An 18,932-nucleotide genomic window follows, 5' to 3' on the forward strand; every position below is an offset into this window, starting at 1 on the left:
AACATGCAATTTCCAACATGCTTTTCTATAACATGCGATTTCACAATCGCGTACGAGCATACGATAAGCCCTATTGTACGTTACACTTTTTCTATATTAGTTATCAATTTTTGTTAACTATTTTTTTTGAACGGCATAATTTTTTGTCAATGGGATTCGAACCCTCTTTCATATATGGGAAGACAAAGTCTTGTCCAACACTTTGATACAGCTAGGCCAAAGGCTCTTTGAATGTTAATTGTTAGTACGATAAAAGTAATCATTTTTAAAAACTAAAATATCAAAATATGTGGCAAAGTTGTCGCAACTTGCCACATTTTCCCCACAAAACATTATCTTTTATGATTTGTCTTTATTTTCCTTTTTGAGTCACAGTTTGGGTAACAATTTCTATTTAGATGATTAACGTATGCCATTTCCATGTTTATCGCTATTTCTGTTTTTATATCTGCAAACAAGAGTGTTATTGGGTAAAATCAACGCCCCGTCGTAACGTGGGGGTTAGCGTCAACTCGTTATTATAAAAGTAGGAACGGCACAGACTTCATGATTACATATCATCAATAACATAGTTATATATATCTAAATCCAGATACCCCCAATATGAATAGAAATAAATAGTTTTAGTTTGATGATTTGGTTATAGGAGTAAAGCCATGTTGAAGACTTGCTTGCCAAATTTTTTCAACGTTGAACACCTTATCCCCACATTCATTCACATTCCATCCTTCTAAGCCATGCAATATTCCAGCTATTCTCCATGCACTCATCACCCTTCTTGGCAACCAATTCTGTACCACACATTAAACAACCACACCATAAATAATCAACAAAATACCTAATCATCATAAACAATCCAGATAATGAAATGTAACAATACAAACGTTTTGGCACAATATACCCTTACTAATCAACTTCGAAAACTATACTTCATGTACTTCTAAAACTATATATATATATATATATATATATATATATATATATATATATATATATATATATATATATATATATAGGATTAGGTTAATTTGTGAACAATACCTCCCTCTATTTGTGAATTAAATGAACCAATATAGACTACTCATCTTGTTGATTTTTTTCTTTTTCTTTTTTATTTAAAAAAAGTATTGTAGAAAGTAAAAAATATTCTTTTCTTAATTGTTTTTTGACTTTTAAATAAACTACCCCTATAATTTTTTAATGACCATAACCTTTTCATATGTTTATAATTTTTTAAAGGCAAATTGGATTTAAATAATCCCAACTCAATGTTATTGGCCAATAATAATCCCAACTCATTTAATCACCAATAATAATCCGAACTATTCACTTTTGTTTGTAAAATACTCCCAGTTAAAAAAACAATAACTAGGTTAAAAATTTGCTGATGTGGCCCTTTTAGCTGATGTGTCATATGACGTGGCAGTTGATGTGACATTTTTTGATGACGTGGCAGCTGATGTGGCAGTCTATGTGGCATTTTTGATGACGTGGTAGTTGATGTGGCATTTTTGATGACGTGGCAACTGATGTGGCAGGTGACGTGGCAAGCCAAATCAGCAAATTTTTAACCTAGTTAGTGTTTTTTTAACTCAGAGTATTTTACAAACAAAAGTGAATAGTTCGAATTGTTATTGATGATTAAATTGGGATTATTATTGGCCAATAACAGTGAGTTGGGATTATTTAAATCCAATTTGCCTTTTTTAAACAATTACATCATAAAAATGAGCATTTTATTCTCTTTAATTTGAGTAGGGTCTTGTTATAATTTTTTTAATTTAAAAAATTAAAGGTGTCGATGGTGTATAGTGACTGTTTGTATTTTATACACATGTGTATAATTGTTGTTCGCGGAACAATTTGGATTTTATACACATGTGTATAGTGACTGTTTGTTGGTCGCTGGACAATTCGGGTTTTATACACATGTATATAGTGACTATTTGTTTTTATACCCATGTTTATAATTATTGTTAGCTGAGTAATTGGTTTTTATAGACATGTGTATGATGATTGTTTTTTACACACAACGACCAAAACACAATGTTATTGTACATGTATTTTTAATATACATGTGTATAATTGGAAAGAAAAAATTTTTAATTCTAATTGGAGAGAGAAAACATTTAAACTTTACTATTACACATTTTCTATTTATTTTTTAATCTATAAAAAACAAAACAAAAAGAATAAATAGTCCAGATTGGTTTATTTTGTTCACAAAAATTCTTAGGATCGTGTGAGAAGTAGTAGGCTAATCGAGAAACTTGAAAATTATTCTCGATCATACATTTTCCTTAAGCAAAAATGCAAAAAAAAAAGGATACTTTTTTGTGGAAAAATCAGAGCTTTTTTATAAAAGTTCTTTTTTAGAGATTTATTCACATTGTCAATCTTTTAACTATAAATATGTGTATATTGCCAATCTTTTAATTATACATATGTGTATGGTATTAATCTTTTAAGTATACAAATATGTATATACATGTTTAAAATTGAAAAATAAGTGTTGTATATCTATGATTGAAGTGAATAATTTCGTTTTAGATTTAAGGTTTAGCATTAGAAGTTAGTATTAGTATTTAGGGTTTAGCTTTACAGTTTAGTTTTAGTGTTTAACATTAGTTTTAGTGTTTAGTATTAGTATTTAGGGTTTAGCTTTATGGTCTAAGATTAGGTTTAGCCTTAGGGTTTAGCATTAGAGTTTAGGTTTTAGTTTTGAGGTTTTAGCATAGGGTTCAGCCTTAGAGTATAGAGTTTAGCATTAGTATTTAGGGTTTAGAGATTTTTTTGTTATTGTTCAATGAGTCAGTCCCAATGCCGCTTGAATGAGCTCAATCATCATTCGTTTGACCCGGTTTCCTACACTTCTTAGGATAAGGATATATATTTTTCATAATATACATACGTATAGTTAAAAAATTACCTTTATACATATGTGTATAATTCAAAATTCAATATACACAGATGTGTGTGTGTATATATATATATATATATATATATATATATATATAAACTCTTAAAAATACGCAATTAGAAGTAAAAAAAAAACTTTTTTTTATTTTGAAGAAATGTGTAGTTCAAAATGCTTCTCAAATTTCTCAAATGGGCTTCTTCTCCTAGGATCCCTATATATATATATATATATATATAGGGGAAGGTTCAAATGAAAACCACTAGTTAACGCGAAAACTCGAAAACTAACTAAAAAAGCTTAAAAAGCATACCAATTTTTTTTTTACCATTTTTCGCTATTTTATGTATATAAAAAAAAATTTAAAAAATTGTAGTGCACATGTGTAATAGTACACAAGTGTATGTGTACTACACATGTGTATTATTACACATGTGCACTACAAAAAAAAAATTTGAAAAAAGTTTTTTTTTATATACAAAAACTATCGATTTTTAATAAAAAAAATTTGTAAAAAAATTGGTGTGTTTTTTAGACCTTTTTAGTTAGTTTTCGAGTTTTCGCGTTAAAAGTGTTTTTTTTGAATCATCCTGTACATATGTATGTATATATATATATATATATATATATATATATATATATATATATATATATATATATATATATATATATATATATATATATATATATATGTATAGGGGATGGATAATAAGAAAACTAGTTTAAATGAGAAAACCAAAAAACTAACTAAAAAAGCCTAAAAAAACATACCAAAGTTTTTTTTTTATAAAAAAACGCAGGTTTTTATATATAAAAGAAATTTCAATTTTTTTTTTGTACTGTACATGTGCACTAATACGGAAAGCCTAAACATTTTAACTTACCCCCCACCGACACCCCCCAAAACCTAAACCCCCTACCCCAATCCCCCATCTCCCAAAAACCTAAATTCACCCTCCCACCAAAAGCCTAAACACCCCCTCTCCCGAAAACCTAAAACTAAACCCTAAACATAAACCCGAAAAAAAAACCTAAACCCCACCCCCACCTCCCAAAAACCTAAACCTACCTCCACACCACACCCAAAAATTTAATCCTAATCCTAAACCTACAAAAAAACCTAACCCTAAAAGCTAAACTAAACTCAAAAGCTAATTTAAGCATGTAATGCACATGTGTAGTACACATATAATGCACATGCGCAGTACAAGTTTTTTTTTTTTTTGAAATTTTTTTAGATATAAAAAATAGCATTTTTTATAAAAGAATTGTAAAAAAAGATTTGGTGTGTTTTTAGGCTTTTTTAGTTAGTTTTCTAGTTTTTTCATTTATATCTTGTTTTCTCATGATCCTCTCTCTAAATATGTGTGTGTGTGTGTATATATATATATAGTGGAAGGTTCAAATGAGAACAATTTTTTTGTAAGAAGAAAAAAGAATAAGTTTCAACCAATAAGAATGTTTCATTTTACTTCATTTAATATTTGCATTTAATTTTAATGTAAGGGTATATTTGTAAACTTACATAGATCATTAATTTCTAGTCTTTCTTTTGAATAGCTAACTACATTAAATTTGTGACTTATTTTCAAAATATATATTTTTTCAAAAAATAAAAAAAAATTAATTTAGAGTGTAGTACAAATTCCTGGGTGTGTAGGATAAATTATGAGTTGCGTAGGGTAAATTTAAGTATGTGTAGGATAATTTTTGAAATGTGTAACATAACTTTTTATGTGTGTAGGCAATGAAAACTAGTGTAGAGAATAATAGTGTTTATGAGTAATTAATTACTTGGAGATTGTAATAAACGAGATTAAAGAATAACTATTTAATATTTTACAATTGTACCCTTTGTTCTTTTTCTTCTCAATTAAATTTTCTTCTTAAATGAACCTCTCCCTATATATATATATATATATATATATATATATATATATATATAGGAAAAGGATCATGTAAGAAGTGATATGCTAGTTGAGAAACTTGAGAAGCATTCTGCACCACACATTTTTCTAAGCCTTTCGTAATATACACATATGTATAATTTAAAATTGACTATATACGACACATATGTATATAGTCAATTTTAAACTATACATATGTGTATATTACGAAAGGCTTAGAAAAATGTGTGGTCCAGAATGCTTCTCAAGTTTCTCATATAGGGTGGACTTCTCTTAGGATCCCTACCCTATATATATATATATATATATATATATATATATATATATATATATATATATATAGGACAAAGATCCGTTAGGAACCACCATTTATTGCGAGAACCGCGAGAACCAGTGTGAACACAAACAGTAATACCTAAAAAAATCTAAAAAACACCCAAAAATTTTTTTTTTATTTTTTTACTATTTTTTATATAAAAATCGCTACTTTTAGTATCCAAAAAAAAAAAAATTTTTTTTAAATTTTTTTTTTAAAAAAAATTTTTGTTTTTGGCTACTAAAAGTAGCGATTTGAACATAAAAAATAGTAAAAAAATAAAAAAAAAATTTTAGATTTTTTTTTGATTTTTTTAGATTTTTTAGGTTTTTTGGGAGGTTTAGTTTTTAGCATTTTAGCTGGGGGGGGGGGTGGGGGGGTTTAGGTTTTTGGGGGGTGGGGGAGGGGGGTTTAGGTTTTTGGGGGGGGGGTGGGGGGGTTAGGTTTTTTTTAGGTTTTTTGAGGGTTTTAGTTTTTAGCATTTAGCTTGGGGGGGGGGGGGGTTAGGTTTTTTTGGGGGGGGGGGGGTTAGGTTTTTTGGGGGGGGGGGGGTAGGGTTTTTTTTTTTTTTTTTGGGAGGGGGGGGGTGGGGTGTTTAGGTTTTTGGGGGGTGGGGGGTGGGGGTTAGGTTTTTTTAGGGTTTTTTTAGGTTTTTTTAGCTATTTTAGCTTGTGTTCACATTGGTTCTCGCGGTTCTCGCAATAAAGGTGGTTCTCGCATGAACCTTACCCTATATATATATATATATATATATATATATATATATATATATATATATATATATATATATATATATATATATCTTAAAATGTGATGTTTATTTAATTTAAATGTTATGTCTTTTTTTATATTTATTAGTATAAATGTTATAAATTAATAAAATAATTAAATTATTAAGTAATAATAAAGAAGCCTTTATTCCATTGCATGAGGATTATTGGCATGGGAGAATAAAGTCCCTTTGTTGCATGACACTGGCAAAATAAATCCCCTCATACCATCCACCCTTAGAAATAAAGATCTAATCGATCTATTGTATCTATAAATCTGTTCTATAAACTAGCCAATCGAATTCCCAAGTAATAGTAATAATAATAATAATAATAATAATAATAATAATAATAATAATAATAATAATAATAATAATAATAATAATAATAATAATAATAAGATAAAAATTTAATTGCTAACCTCACACGAGTCAACGTTCTCAAGATGTTTGGGAGTCAACATGGCAGGGGTAGTTTGATAAACGCAATCTTTGTTCACTTTGTTTGGAGGGAAGTGAGAGTAAGGGATTATTAGGGTTCCGTTTGATGCCTTCAACTCTTCTTCTTTGCTTAATCCATCTCCCACCAACCACACCTTTAATTTACAAAATCAAAATATATAGTTTTATTTATATTATTACTAAAAGTTATATAGAGATACACACACAAACGAGTGTACCTTTTGTGAGTAAGTTCGTGAAAGAATCAAGTTATCTTGATCGCCAGTCAACTCCAACTCTAGTTTGAGCTTTTGATAATCGTCCGGTCGAGATATTGCAACCTACAATGTGTTTGATTGATGTACGCATTTTTAGCTAGACTTTAAAGGATCATCGTTTCAGTCTTAAGCATGTACATCAGATTTTTGCTATATATTAAAAAACAGTAAATCGAAATTACCTGAATGCCCTTGTGGCATAGAGCAACGGCAAGGTAATAAGCAACCTTGTTGAAGGTTCCCCTAAAAAGAACTTGAGTTGTGCCTTTAGGAATGCTATTCAGAACCACAGCAACTGCCAAGCTGCTCCCATCAACCAACTTCACTTTCAGTTTTGGATTTCTTTTTATGAATAGCTCCCCATTTCTATTTAGTTCCTCCCCCTACAAATACAATCAATTATTTAGAGACATATTTGGTTTGGTTATATTACAAGTTCGAATGTGTGATTAGTTAATATTTATTCAAATTCTAGTTTAAGATCTCGTGTGTTATATGCGCTGCATAAAGAAAAGACCACTTATAAATCTATTGATTTAATAAATTATATATATATATATATATATATATATATATATATATATATATATATAAAGTATAATGTACTTCAAGGCTTAACCTACATTAACATATACATGACAAAAAATATAACGTGCGTTATTATCATAGAACGTGCGTGATTATAGTCCCATGCGTGATTATACCCCTGATCCAACGGTTACCATTGTCTTCTACGTGATGTATGATAAGGCTTTTTGTATGTTAACCTTACTATATATATATATATATATATATATATATATATATATATATATATATATATATATAGGGGACCGCTAAAATGAGAACCAACTCGAGTTGTAAGAACTGTGAGAACTACACCGTACGGGGCGAAGTGGACCAAAATTTTTTTTCATAAACGTAGATGCGTGTATTATAAACACATTTATAAAAAAATTTAAAAAAAAGTTGTCGTGTGTGTAGTTTTGAGCACCACAAGTTTGTGTTTACGGGTACCGTAAATCTTACCGGAAAATTTACGGTACCCGTAAACACAAACTTGTTGTGCTCAAAACTACACACACGACATCTTTTTTTTTTTTTGAATTTTTTTTACAAATGTGTTTATAATACACGCATCTACGTTTATGCAAAAAAAAAAAATTGGTCCACCTCGCCCAGGATCAAAAAGTTCCAATGGTTCTTACAACTCGAGGTGGTTCTTATTTTAGCTCAATTATATATATATATATATATATATATATATATATATATATAGAGAGAGAGAGAGAGAGAGAGAGAAAGGTTAACATACTTCACTGCTTATCATACTTCACGTAGGAGACAATGGTAACCGTTGGATCAGGGGTATAATCACGCATGGAACATATAATCACGCATGGGACCACATAATCACGCATGGGACCACATAATCACGTATGGGATCCAAAATCACGCATGTTATTTTGGTCAAAAAAATAATTACGCGTGTTATATTTTTCGTGAAGTAGGTTAATGTACGTTAAGGCGTGAAGTACATTATACTTTCTCTCTCTCTCTCTCTCTCTCTATATATATATATATATATATATATATGTAGATGGTACTATACTTACAATTGGTTCTCTGTTATGATTATTAACATATCCTAACACTCCCTACTCTTTAACACAAAGTGATTTCTCATTAACAAATAAATACGGAAAAAATCATAGGCCCTTTTATATAATATATTTTACTTTATATAATATATAATATAATTCTTTTTATAATAATACGAAAATTATCATCAAATATGGAAAAAAATTAAATTATAATATGCAAATTTTTTTTGTTCTTTATTTCAGATGCAAGTGAGACTTGAAGTCTTGAACCTAAGACCTTTAAATCTAAGTGCATCTAAAGGTTGTTGTCTTTGCCAATAGGTCACCAACCTCGTTGGTAATTACAATATATATAAGTATATATGTAACAAACATATAAGCAATCTATAAATCTCTAAATATTTATTTGCACATATTTGTCTTCTTATTTGTAACATTTTTCATCTTATAAGTAACAAACATATAAGCAATCTATAAATCTCTAAATATTTCTTTGTACATTACATTTGTTGTCTTATTTGTAACATTTTTCATCTTTGTCTAATATTATTAACTTGACTTTATGTGTTCTTTTTGTTCTTAATAGTGTCACATATAACTAACTGCTCATGAGCTGGGATAACATATTCCAATTCATTTGACAATCAAACACATTAAAAATGGAATTCAGATTCCAACAATTTCCAATTCCTATTGAAATGTTTAAATTTCAATTCCTATAATAATTCTGATTCCAATTCCAATTCCAATTCCAATTCCAAAACATTCCACGAACCAAACACACCCTTAAATTATCTCCAAATTAAACTAATCATTCTTCTTTAATGGCATCAGGGGCGGATGTATTATGGAACAAGGGGTAGCCTCCGCTACCGCTTGGTCGGAAAATTTTTGACGTTTTTAGTGTAAATTTTGGAAAAATTTGACGTTTTTTCGATTTCGTTACCGCTTATTTATAAAACGTTACCGCTTGGTCGGAATCTTAGATCCGCCACTGAATGGCATTAAACTAATCCTAAATAAAAGATTTGATTCTAGTAGAACCGAACCTGATTAAGTAGACCCAGAGTCAAAACCTTAGCTCCTTTCCCCTCAGCTTTGAGTATTGCCTCCATAATCAAGTCATTGATGGCCTCTCTTTGCCATTCCATGAAATACTTCCAAAATAAATACAACAAACATAAATATCTAACATAAAAAGGTTGATCTTTTAAATGAACATAATACAAATTAAATAAAAAGCACGAATTATACGTCTACATACTTGTATCTTGTATTTTGGGACCGCCCATGTTTGTACTTTGAGTTTCTTAAAAATGTTTCTTTCGACCACAAAAGTTTGCCCATAAATCCAAGTAATTATCATGGACCAGATAGTTACGGGCCATAGCATTCGCAAGTACCATTTGGGAGACGTGTAAGGTTTCGAAGCCAAAGAGGCAAACCCGAGCCTCATATGGTAGATTGATTCTGGTGTCGTTAGATGTGTTAAATATACCACGTTTGGTGATTCATCTGTTCGCTCAAGTGAGTTCTCGTACAATGTGTCTGTAGATTTGTCGAGTGTTCCATAAACATAGTCATAGAATGGCATGAATAGCGAGTAATTGGTTCTGAATTGAGTATGGTGCAAAGAATGATACCTAAGGAGACAAAATTAATTTAACTTAATAAAAATGACAATAACATCAAATATTAATAGCAATCATTAAGTATGAAACAAGAGTTGTAAAATAAATATACTTACGAAGGAGTGTACATAAGGTACTTGAGGGGAGGGAAGATTGAGAAGGCTACTTTGGGGATGAGCTCGAAATTGCAATGGCCCATGTTGTTCATCACATCAATGTAGGTCACATAGCCAGCAAATGCCATAATGGACCCAGTCTTGGTTAGGGTGATAGTCAACAATGGTATGGCGAAGAGTGTGAAGTAGGCTATGTGCTCACCAAATGGATGAATTACAGCTGCACCATCAACGACCCAGTTTGCATAAGCAATTCTGTCCTTTTATTTTGGATTAAATTTACAGGACCATTGACTAAACCAGTTGTCTTAGTGGTCCACTGGTTGAATCAGGTTTAAAAACCGAATAACTAAATATGGATTCTAAAATAAATATGATTTAACCGCATAATATTCTCTTCGATTGTTTAGCTAAATAAAATGTTATATTTAACAACTATGTGTTAAGGGCATCGTGGTGATTTAATGGTGTATTCCATAACTAAAAGGTTGGGAGTTCAATAACGCAGAATGTAGATATTGATATATTTAAAACAATATATGTTATTCATTGTAATATGATCTGGGGCGGACCTAGCATATAAGAAGGGGCAACCTCCGCTACGGCTTGGCGCTCCGGCGGTAGTGTAAAATTAGTGTAAATTTTGGAAAAATTTGACGTTTTTACGATTTACTTACGGCTTTTTTTATAAAACGTTACGGCTTGACGGATTTTCTAGATCCGCCACTGTTATATGATATGTATTAATTTATAGTATTTTAAATATTCTTTCACATAACCATACTCGAGTGTTTGGACTAAATTATAAAGTGTCTTAAAAAACTGAATTTTGAGGACCAGTCTCAAGATGACGTGCTTTACACATTATCCCCAGTCTATGTGGGTTGTCTCTAAAGTGTATGGCTATATATGTTGAGTTGCATTAATAGGTACCACTTTACGTATGTCCAATTCTGAAACATTTGTGCCATTAAAGGTAAAAATAACATAGTACCCAAACACCGGAGATGGGTTGAGAGATTTACATGTGATGGGCTCGGTGACGATTGAAGAATGATGATGAGAATGATAGCGATTGTAGAGGAAATGGTGGTGGAGGGCTCTATGAAGCCAATAATACAGAAATTCTACCACTCCCACATGTAGCAAAATTACAATGATCACTCCATCTAATCTCCACAAAGGCATCTGCCTAGCTTCAGTTAATGAATAATATCCCACATAATATAATATCCCATTGAATATTATTTGATCATCCCTGAAAATATATAAAAAATAAATTTAATCATAATTAATTTAGGTTTCCATGTTAACCCTACCTCAACAAGGTTGTAAGATGATTAAAAGGGTGATTTGATAAGACTTTTCATAGAGAGAGGGAGAGAGAACCCACCAGTCTCTTTCACGATCAACTTGATCGAACTCGATGGTTTTGTCAACAATCCTGCTTTTGCCTTTGGCCGTCATATAGCGAGATAATGAGATCCAAAACTGATTGTTGAGCGCTCGAATCAGGAGTAAGGGAAAAATTAACAATAGAGTCAAATCTCGATCGTTTGCATTTGAAATCACGTAGTCATAGGTAGCCTTCACAACCGATGGTGCCAATATCAAGTACTATATCATATCCAAATTAAATATTAAACTTAGTCCAAAAACATTATATATTTGATAAATATATGATATATACAAATTAATACTGCAAAGAGAAAAAACTAAATTGCATCCAGGGGCGGACCTACTTGATGTTGTGGGTGGGGCGGGCGCACCCGTTGAAAAAAAAGTAGTGTATTTTTTAGGCAAAAAACCTGACCGCACCCGTTAAAAATATGGTTGAACCCCTCATCCGCACTCACAACAAATAATTTTTGGGTCCGCCACTGATTGTATCTATATTATCTATCAAGCAAATCTATGTGAGAACGTAAGACATCTTGATCCATCTTTGTCTTGTTCATAAATGCAACCGATATTAGCTTGCTGTTTAATTTGCCGTTAAAAAAATATATATATTAGCTTGCTGTTTCTAAAGAAGTGGTTATGACTTCAACATACGTCTAATACACTTTGAATGAAACTCATCCATATATATTTTATTTTATTTTATTTTTTTTTAATGACAAAGGTTACATTGCTTCTACTTCTAAATTACACCAATATACTAAATTACACCCAATGTCAGTTTTTAAATACTGGTCTTTTCTTCAAGAGGCAAAAGCCTATACTACCTAGCTATAACTGGAATTTTAACTCATCCATATATGGGTACCCATGTGGGCATCCATAAACATATCTCAAGTACATCAATCGAGTTCGCTGCCAAACTATTTAATTGCTAGTGCTGAACACCACAAAAGTTAACATAAAAGGTAGCAAGATCTAACTACCTCATACTTTTTTTGATACAAATGGAAATAACTTATCTTCAAGAAAAAAAGGTATAGATCAACTGAAATGTCATGTTTTTGGTAATTAACTAATTAAGCGATAATTTTGATATTAAAGAAATAAATCAGTTAATTATAACAATTTAAAAAGATAAATAAACAAATAAAATTAATATTGTCGATCATCCATCTTTTATTTTATTTAATGAGAAAAAATCAGTCTTACTATTAGTTGTATTGTTTTATAACTATAGGGTGGAGTTATTGTAAAAAAGACAAAAAGTGTGAGAAAGGTAAGAAAGAATCTCAACCATTAGATCTAAATTAATTGAAAAGGGTAAGATTGTAAATTAATTAACAAATTCAAATATGGTAATCCTTTATTTAAGGATTTGGAGAGAGAAAATCCCTGATTTAAGAAAAATAACCGTCCATAAATATAACACCATTCAGAGCATGTTCATACATGGTGTTTTAAATATAACACAATTCAGAAAAATATAACACCATTCAACACAAAAATATAACACCATTCAGCACAAAAAAAAAACACAATTCACACAAAAATAACATCATTCGGCACAAAACATAACACCATTCAGCACAAAAAAACACCATTCACACAAAAATAACATCATTCAGCACAAAAAAAACACCATGCAGCACAAAAATAACACCATTTAGCACACAAAAAAACACCATTCAGCAGTAAATAAAATAAACACCATTCAGTACAAGAATATAACACCATTCAGTAAAAAAACACCATTAAGAAAAGAAAAAAAAAACACCATTCAGAAAAGGAAAAAACACCATTCAGAAAATAAAAAAAACACCATTCAGTACACAAAATAACACCATTCAGTACAAGATATAACACCATTCAGTAAAGAAAAAAATAACACCTCTGTATCATCTTCTCCACTTCCCGGCACCACCACTGCCACTTCCGGCACCACCACTGCTGCACCACCGATAATTTTCCTACCACGTAACTACACATCTCGCCGTCGCCGCTGCCGCTCGCAGTCATCTCCTCCGAGCGTCGGACCGTAATTCCCCATCGGACATCAACATCGCCCGTCGTCGGCCTTCGTTCCTCAGCCGTCTTCTTCAGTCTCCGATCACCACCCTTCACACCGGAAACCCAAACCGTCGCTGGTTCAGATCAAAATCCATCTTCTTCGCTACTCAAGAAGAAAGAGAGAGAAAGACTCTGGTCGTGCGATTGGAGAGAGAGAGAGAGATTATAGGGATTTTGATTACAGTTACCTATTTTGAATGGATCTAAAAGACTTTATTACCCCTATAATTTTCAATTCAGTCCAAAAAATAAAACAAATTTTACAATTTGGTCCCTATTAATCTAAACCATTAGATCAAAAATCTAATGGTGTAGATTCTTTCTTATCATTCTCACACTTTTAGTCTTTTTTACAGGATCCTAACTCTATAACTATAAAATATGATGAGTATTAGTTGTATTGTTTTATTGGGAAAAAATCAAATAGAAAGTTTATTTTGGCTAGGAAGTGTAGGAAGCAATAGGATTAGGACATGTGGCAACATTTAAAATAAAGAAAAAAGTTATTTTAGTCAATCCAACCCTTTCTTCTTCCTTTTCAAAACCCAGTAACTTCAAAACTCACCATTTTCAAAACCCACCATCTTCAACTATTTCTTCACTTTCTATCTCAATAATCACTACATTATAGTGCGATTTTCATCACCAATCAATGATTCAAACACCCGATCAACTTGTTCTTCAGCTTTTTTTTGAAGAAAACCCAGTTTAATTTCATAAAAAATCTCGTTTTTTCCGTTGATTTTGGAGATAATCACTCGATTCGAGCGCTAATAAGTGTTTCAATCATTCAAAATTCGCCAATTGTTGAAGAAATCACTTCGATCCATGTAAGAAATTCTTTAATTTCATTTTTACGATCTGGGTTTTTGATTTAGTCATTGTGTTTTACGATCATGGCGGGGGTCCGGGGGCAGCGCCCCTGGTAGCGGGGTCCCAGGGGCGGCAGCCCCTAGCGGGGTCCAAGGGGCAGAGCCCCTGGCTGGGGTTGAGCTGCCAGGTTTATGTGTCCCCTGCGTTTTAGAAATAAGAGAGTTTTATGTGTTTTCTGTCTATTGCGTTTTAGAAAAAAAAAAAACACATTTTTAAGTGTTTTTAGTCGTTGCGTTATAGGTAAAACACATTTTTGAAGTGTTTTTAGTCATTGCGTTTTTAGGTAAAACACGTTTTTTAGGTGTTTTCAGTACATTGCGTTTTAGAATGAGTCATTTTTAAGTGTTTTCTGGCCATTGCGTTTTACAAATAAGACATTTCTTTGTGTTTTTTGTGTATTGCGTTTTAGGTAAAACACTTTTTTATGTGTTTTCAGTCCATTGCGTTTTAGAAAACAGACATTTTAAGTGTTTTCTGGCCATTGCGTTTTACAAATAAGACATTTATTTGTGTTTTTTGTGTATTGCGTTTTAGGTAAAACACTTTTTTATGTGTTTTCAGTCCATTGCGTTTTAGAAAACAGACATTTTAAGTGTTTTCTGGCCATTGCATTTTACAAATAAGACATTTCTTTTTGTTTTTGGTGCATTGCGTTTTAGGTTAAACACATTTTTATGTGTTTTTAGTCTATTGCGTTTTAGAAAGTACATTTTCTTTCGAGTTTTTAGGCTATTGCGTTTTAGAAATAAAACATTTCTTTGTGTTTTCTGGCCATTGCGTTTTACAAATAAGTCATTTCTTTGTGTTTTTGGTGCATTGCGTTTTAGAAAAATGTCATTTTTAGGTTTTTTTTCATTGCGTTTTACGTAACTGGGGGTTTTTCTATTGCGTTTTACGCAACTGGGTTTTAATTTTTTTTTTTTTTGAAAATATAGCAATAGTATATACTCGTTTTAAAGATAAAAAGCGCTCGTTTTTTTGTGCAATTTTTGTAAAAAAATAATGTCGTATGAAAGAGTTATAACGTTTAAAAAATGAGAGGAATTGGAGGAGAGAGAAACTGTTGGCTTGGATTGACTAGAATGCCCCTAAACAAACTCACGCGACTCTTTTCTTCCCTTCAATTTCCATCATTTAATCTTAGCCCTTGATTAACTAAATGGATGATCAAGATCACTTCCTAACCTTCCTAGCGAAATAAACTTTCTATTGTATCTCCACCCTTGTTTTATTACTATAAAATATGATGAGTAATATGATATTTTTAATCTGGAGGGATATATGATATTCTAAAATTTTAAAAGTATAGTTAGATTTTTACTAAATTAAATTAAAATATATATATTTCCAAAAATGAAACATCAAAACTTTCATATTTTTAGGGTTATTTTATTTTCACACCTTAAATCTTATTTTTGCATCCTTTTTCACTCTATTTCTCTCCCTTCACTCTATTTCTCTCCCTCTCTATATGTATATCCTCTCTATATATCTATGTATAGAGAGATAGATGAGAGGGGTATGGGAATATTAAGTTAATTTTACATTTTTTAGAGTTTTACCCTTTTATTAATCATCGCATTTTTGCTGTATATATCTATCTATAGAGAGATAAATGAGAGGGTATGGGAATATTAAGTTAATTTTAGAATTTTTAGAGTTTTACGCATTTTATTAATTATCGAATTTTTGCTGTATGTGGAAAGTTAATCAACATATACATAGTTATATTTGAGACGCTACGTACATTTACTTTCTGAATATTAGTTCTTCTAATCATAGTAACATTCGTTTAATTCTCATCTATTATTATTAAACTTTTATAATTAAAAAGATGTTCAACAATATTAAACTAATCATTTCTAGGTAATTTATAGGTGTAAAAGTTTCATCTTCAAGGAATAGTCTGGTAGTAAAGTGGTGTGTTTCCCAACTAAATGATTGTGGGTTTAAATTCTGCAAAGCTATGTGGTGTGATTTTAGCCGTTTGAAAAGTTGTAAAAGTTCCTGAAAATATTTAAGTGTTTTCAAACAAGATTACACGCAAACGATAACAAGAAGCAATAGTTTGACTTATTTGGTGTTTTTGTATTTTACATATTGAAAATGTTGTTTTTAAAGAAATACATGTATGGAAAGATTTTTTTATTAATTGAATAAAATCATACAAATTGTTTGAATCATATCATTTTTTCTCATTTTTTAATATTACAAGTTTAACAGAATAAAATAAATATATTTATAAAAAAAATCAATAGTTAAAAGAATCCAAGGCAACAACGAGTACCCAAATTCTTTGAAATTTATTAAGTTATGTACTATAAACTGTTTGAAATTTATTAAGTTATGTCCTATCAACTGTGCATGATTATATGCAATTTGTATTTAGATAGTTTTCTTATTTAATTCATGAGATCTTTAACTAGCTCGGAAGAAAGAACCCAATTTCAATGGGGCCTATTTCTAAAATGGGACCGAAAAGCTAAAAGATATCGATGTTATCGATCCAAAATAACAACAATTTTTTTTCCTCAAAAGTTGGTAATCACACTATTTCTTGTACAGATATATGCGAAGGTTATTTTTTTTTTTTTCTAATAAGTTTTAGCTGTCCAACCATCCATCGTTCATGACAAATGTTTTACGTATATATTATTCAACAAAAATAGATATATATATGACAAGCCTGCTAAATGAAAGCTTAGAGTATACTGATTGAGCAAGAAATAGAGAAGAAGGTGTAGTATGAAGGGTTGTACCTTGAGGTTTCCAAGTGGTTTCCATGGCCAGTCTGTGAGAAATCCAGGAGTGGTAGCCATTGATGAAGATATGAAAGAAGAAGAAGATGGAGCTCTGAGATGCCTACTTTCTTACTTGTTTTGGGATTGTATTTATAGAGAAAACTTATTTCTCAAATTACCATCAAGCATTAACTACACTAGTTAGTTGTTTAACCTTTATTTCGACTGGTATGCTTGGTTGGTTGGGTGGTTGTGGTTCTATAAATTACCCTGCTATTTTTTAAGTACGTAAAAAGTTAACAACCAATAGACATTTATGCAATTATATATACCCGTTCAAAAAAATATATATATACCCTTTATGGCAACTAGGATGACTTCTAGTTATGGTTTGCTCATAATAGAGGGTCTCAAGACCGAGCCCACTGAGGAGTGCCCCTCTCACAACCCCAAAACCATCCCAATCCTTGTTTGTTGGTTCTATGCCTTTGAAAAAGGCTCCCCTTATTCCCACACCCCTTATATCTTATTTTCACATCCCTAGTGTATACGGGTCGTATACAAAATATACGGTCCGTATAGAATATTTTTTAATAGGAAAATGCGCAGAGAATGTTTTTTTATTTTATTTTACTATATACGGCCCGTATATAGTTATACGAGCCGTATACAAGTGTATACGATTTATAAAAAGTATACGGCTCAATGGATTTATTTCTGAGTTTTTATGTTTACCAAATGTATACGGGCCGAATAACTGTATACGGGTCGTATAGATTGATGTTTTTCAATTATCATGTTTTTTCCCGTAAAAACACCATCATTCTAGGGTTTCTAAACTCTTCATCACCTTTAAACAACGTTGATCGGAACATGCCGCTTAAATCGGAGCACAAGTAGAGTAACGTTACCGATCAGTCCGTTGATCAAGTAACTAGCAGAAGAACCCGACACAAACAAGTTCTCTACAGTTTGTTATTCAGATCTCTATTCGGTCATCTTTCAAACTACAACACACGATAACTTTAAACTTTATAGTGTGTGATTTGACCAGGAAATGATTGGAGGTGATTGCTACTTTTAATAAGCTGTCATAGTTGTCAAATTCGATTTCAACAAATCTTTTCCTTTTCCTTCAATTTCTAGAACATTCTCCGTAACATGAAGACGTGTCGGGTTCTTCTACTAGTGGTATTTTAATGAAGTATTGAAGATTGAATGTGCAAACCCAACCGTTTTTTACTACGGAAACGGTGGTTATGCGAAATACAAACCGCAACCGTTTTTTTACTACGGAAACGGTGGCTATGCGAAATACAAACCGCAATCTGTTGTGACTATGGGAAACACAAGTTTTCTTTTTGAGCTTGATGGATGTCCGTTATCTCAGTTGAGGCGGGCATTGTTTAAATCTGAATATAAGTAGATGTTACGTGTAACTTCATTAAACCAAGAACAAAGACTATTTCGAAACACATGTGTTCGTATCAACGTTGTTTATCACCCTGTGTGAGCATTGGAAACCCGACAAACAGTCTTGACAACTGTGACAGCTTATCTATCTGTGTGTGTCACATCCATCCTGTTATAGCAATCGATATGATTAATTTTACAGATTTTTTTCTAATTAGCGTTGTTAACTACCAAAAGAATGCATACACAAATAGTTCTAGTGGACGAAGCAAAGAGACCGTTGTGTATATGAATCACGTTTTTTTCTAATTAGCGTTGTTAACTACCTAGAAATTGATATGGTGAGTTGGTAATCAAAATCAAGATGTCAGACAACGTGCCTTTCGAGATCCAAGAGGAAATAATCAAACGGCTTCTAGTAAAATCACTGATTCGATTCCGATCAGTCTCCAAAT

The 18,932-nt window shown here is 31.3% G+C and overlaps 1 protein-coding gene across 1 annotated transcript; it reads right to left on the reverse strand.

Moving 5' to 3' along the window:
• Nucleotides 1–463: 463 nt before the first annotated feature.
• LOC110920509 (very-long-chain aldehyde decarbonylase CER1) lies at nucleotides 464–17,291 on the reverse strand. Its single transcript, XM_022164730.2, has 10 exons — nucleotides 17,083–17,291; nucleotides 11,373–11,596; nucleotides 11,005–11,237; nucleotides 9,980–10,199; nucleotides 9,497–9,875; nucleotides 9,282–9,389; nucleotides 6,811–7,011; nucleotides 6,590–6,691; nucleotides 6,332–6,505; nucleotides 464–791 (listed from the first exon to the last, which is right to left on the reverse strand). Exons 1-10 carry the CDS (start codon nucleotides 17,140–17,142, stop codon nucleotides 624–626), a joined length of 1,869 nt encoding a protein of 622 aa, XP_022020422.1. The 5' UTR covers nucleotides 17,143–17,291; the 3' UTR covers nucleotides 464–623.
• Between the last annotated feature and the right edge of the window lie 1,641 nt (nucleotides 17,292–18,932).

The sequence above is a fragment of the Helianthus annuus genome, chromosome 16, assembly GCF_002127325.2.
Source record: "Helianthus annuus cultivar XRQ/B chromosome 16, HanXRQr2.0-SUNRISE, whole genome shotgun sequence".
In the NCBI taxonomy this organism is placed as follows: domain Eukaryota; kingdom Viridiplantae; phylum Streptophyta; class Magnoliopsida; order Asterales; family Asteraceae; genus Helianthus; species Helianthus annuus.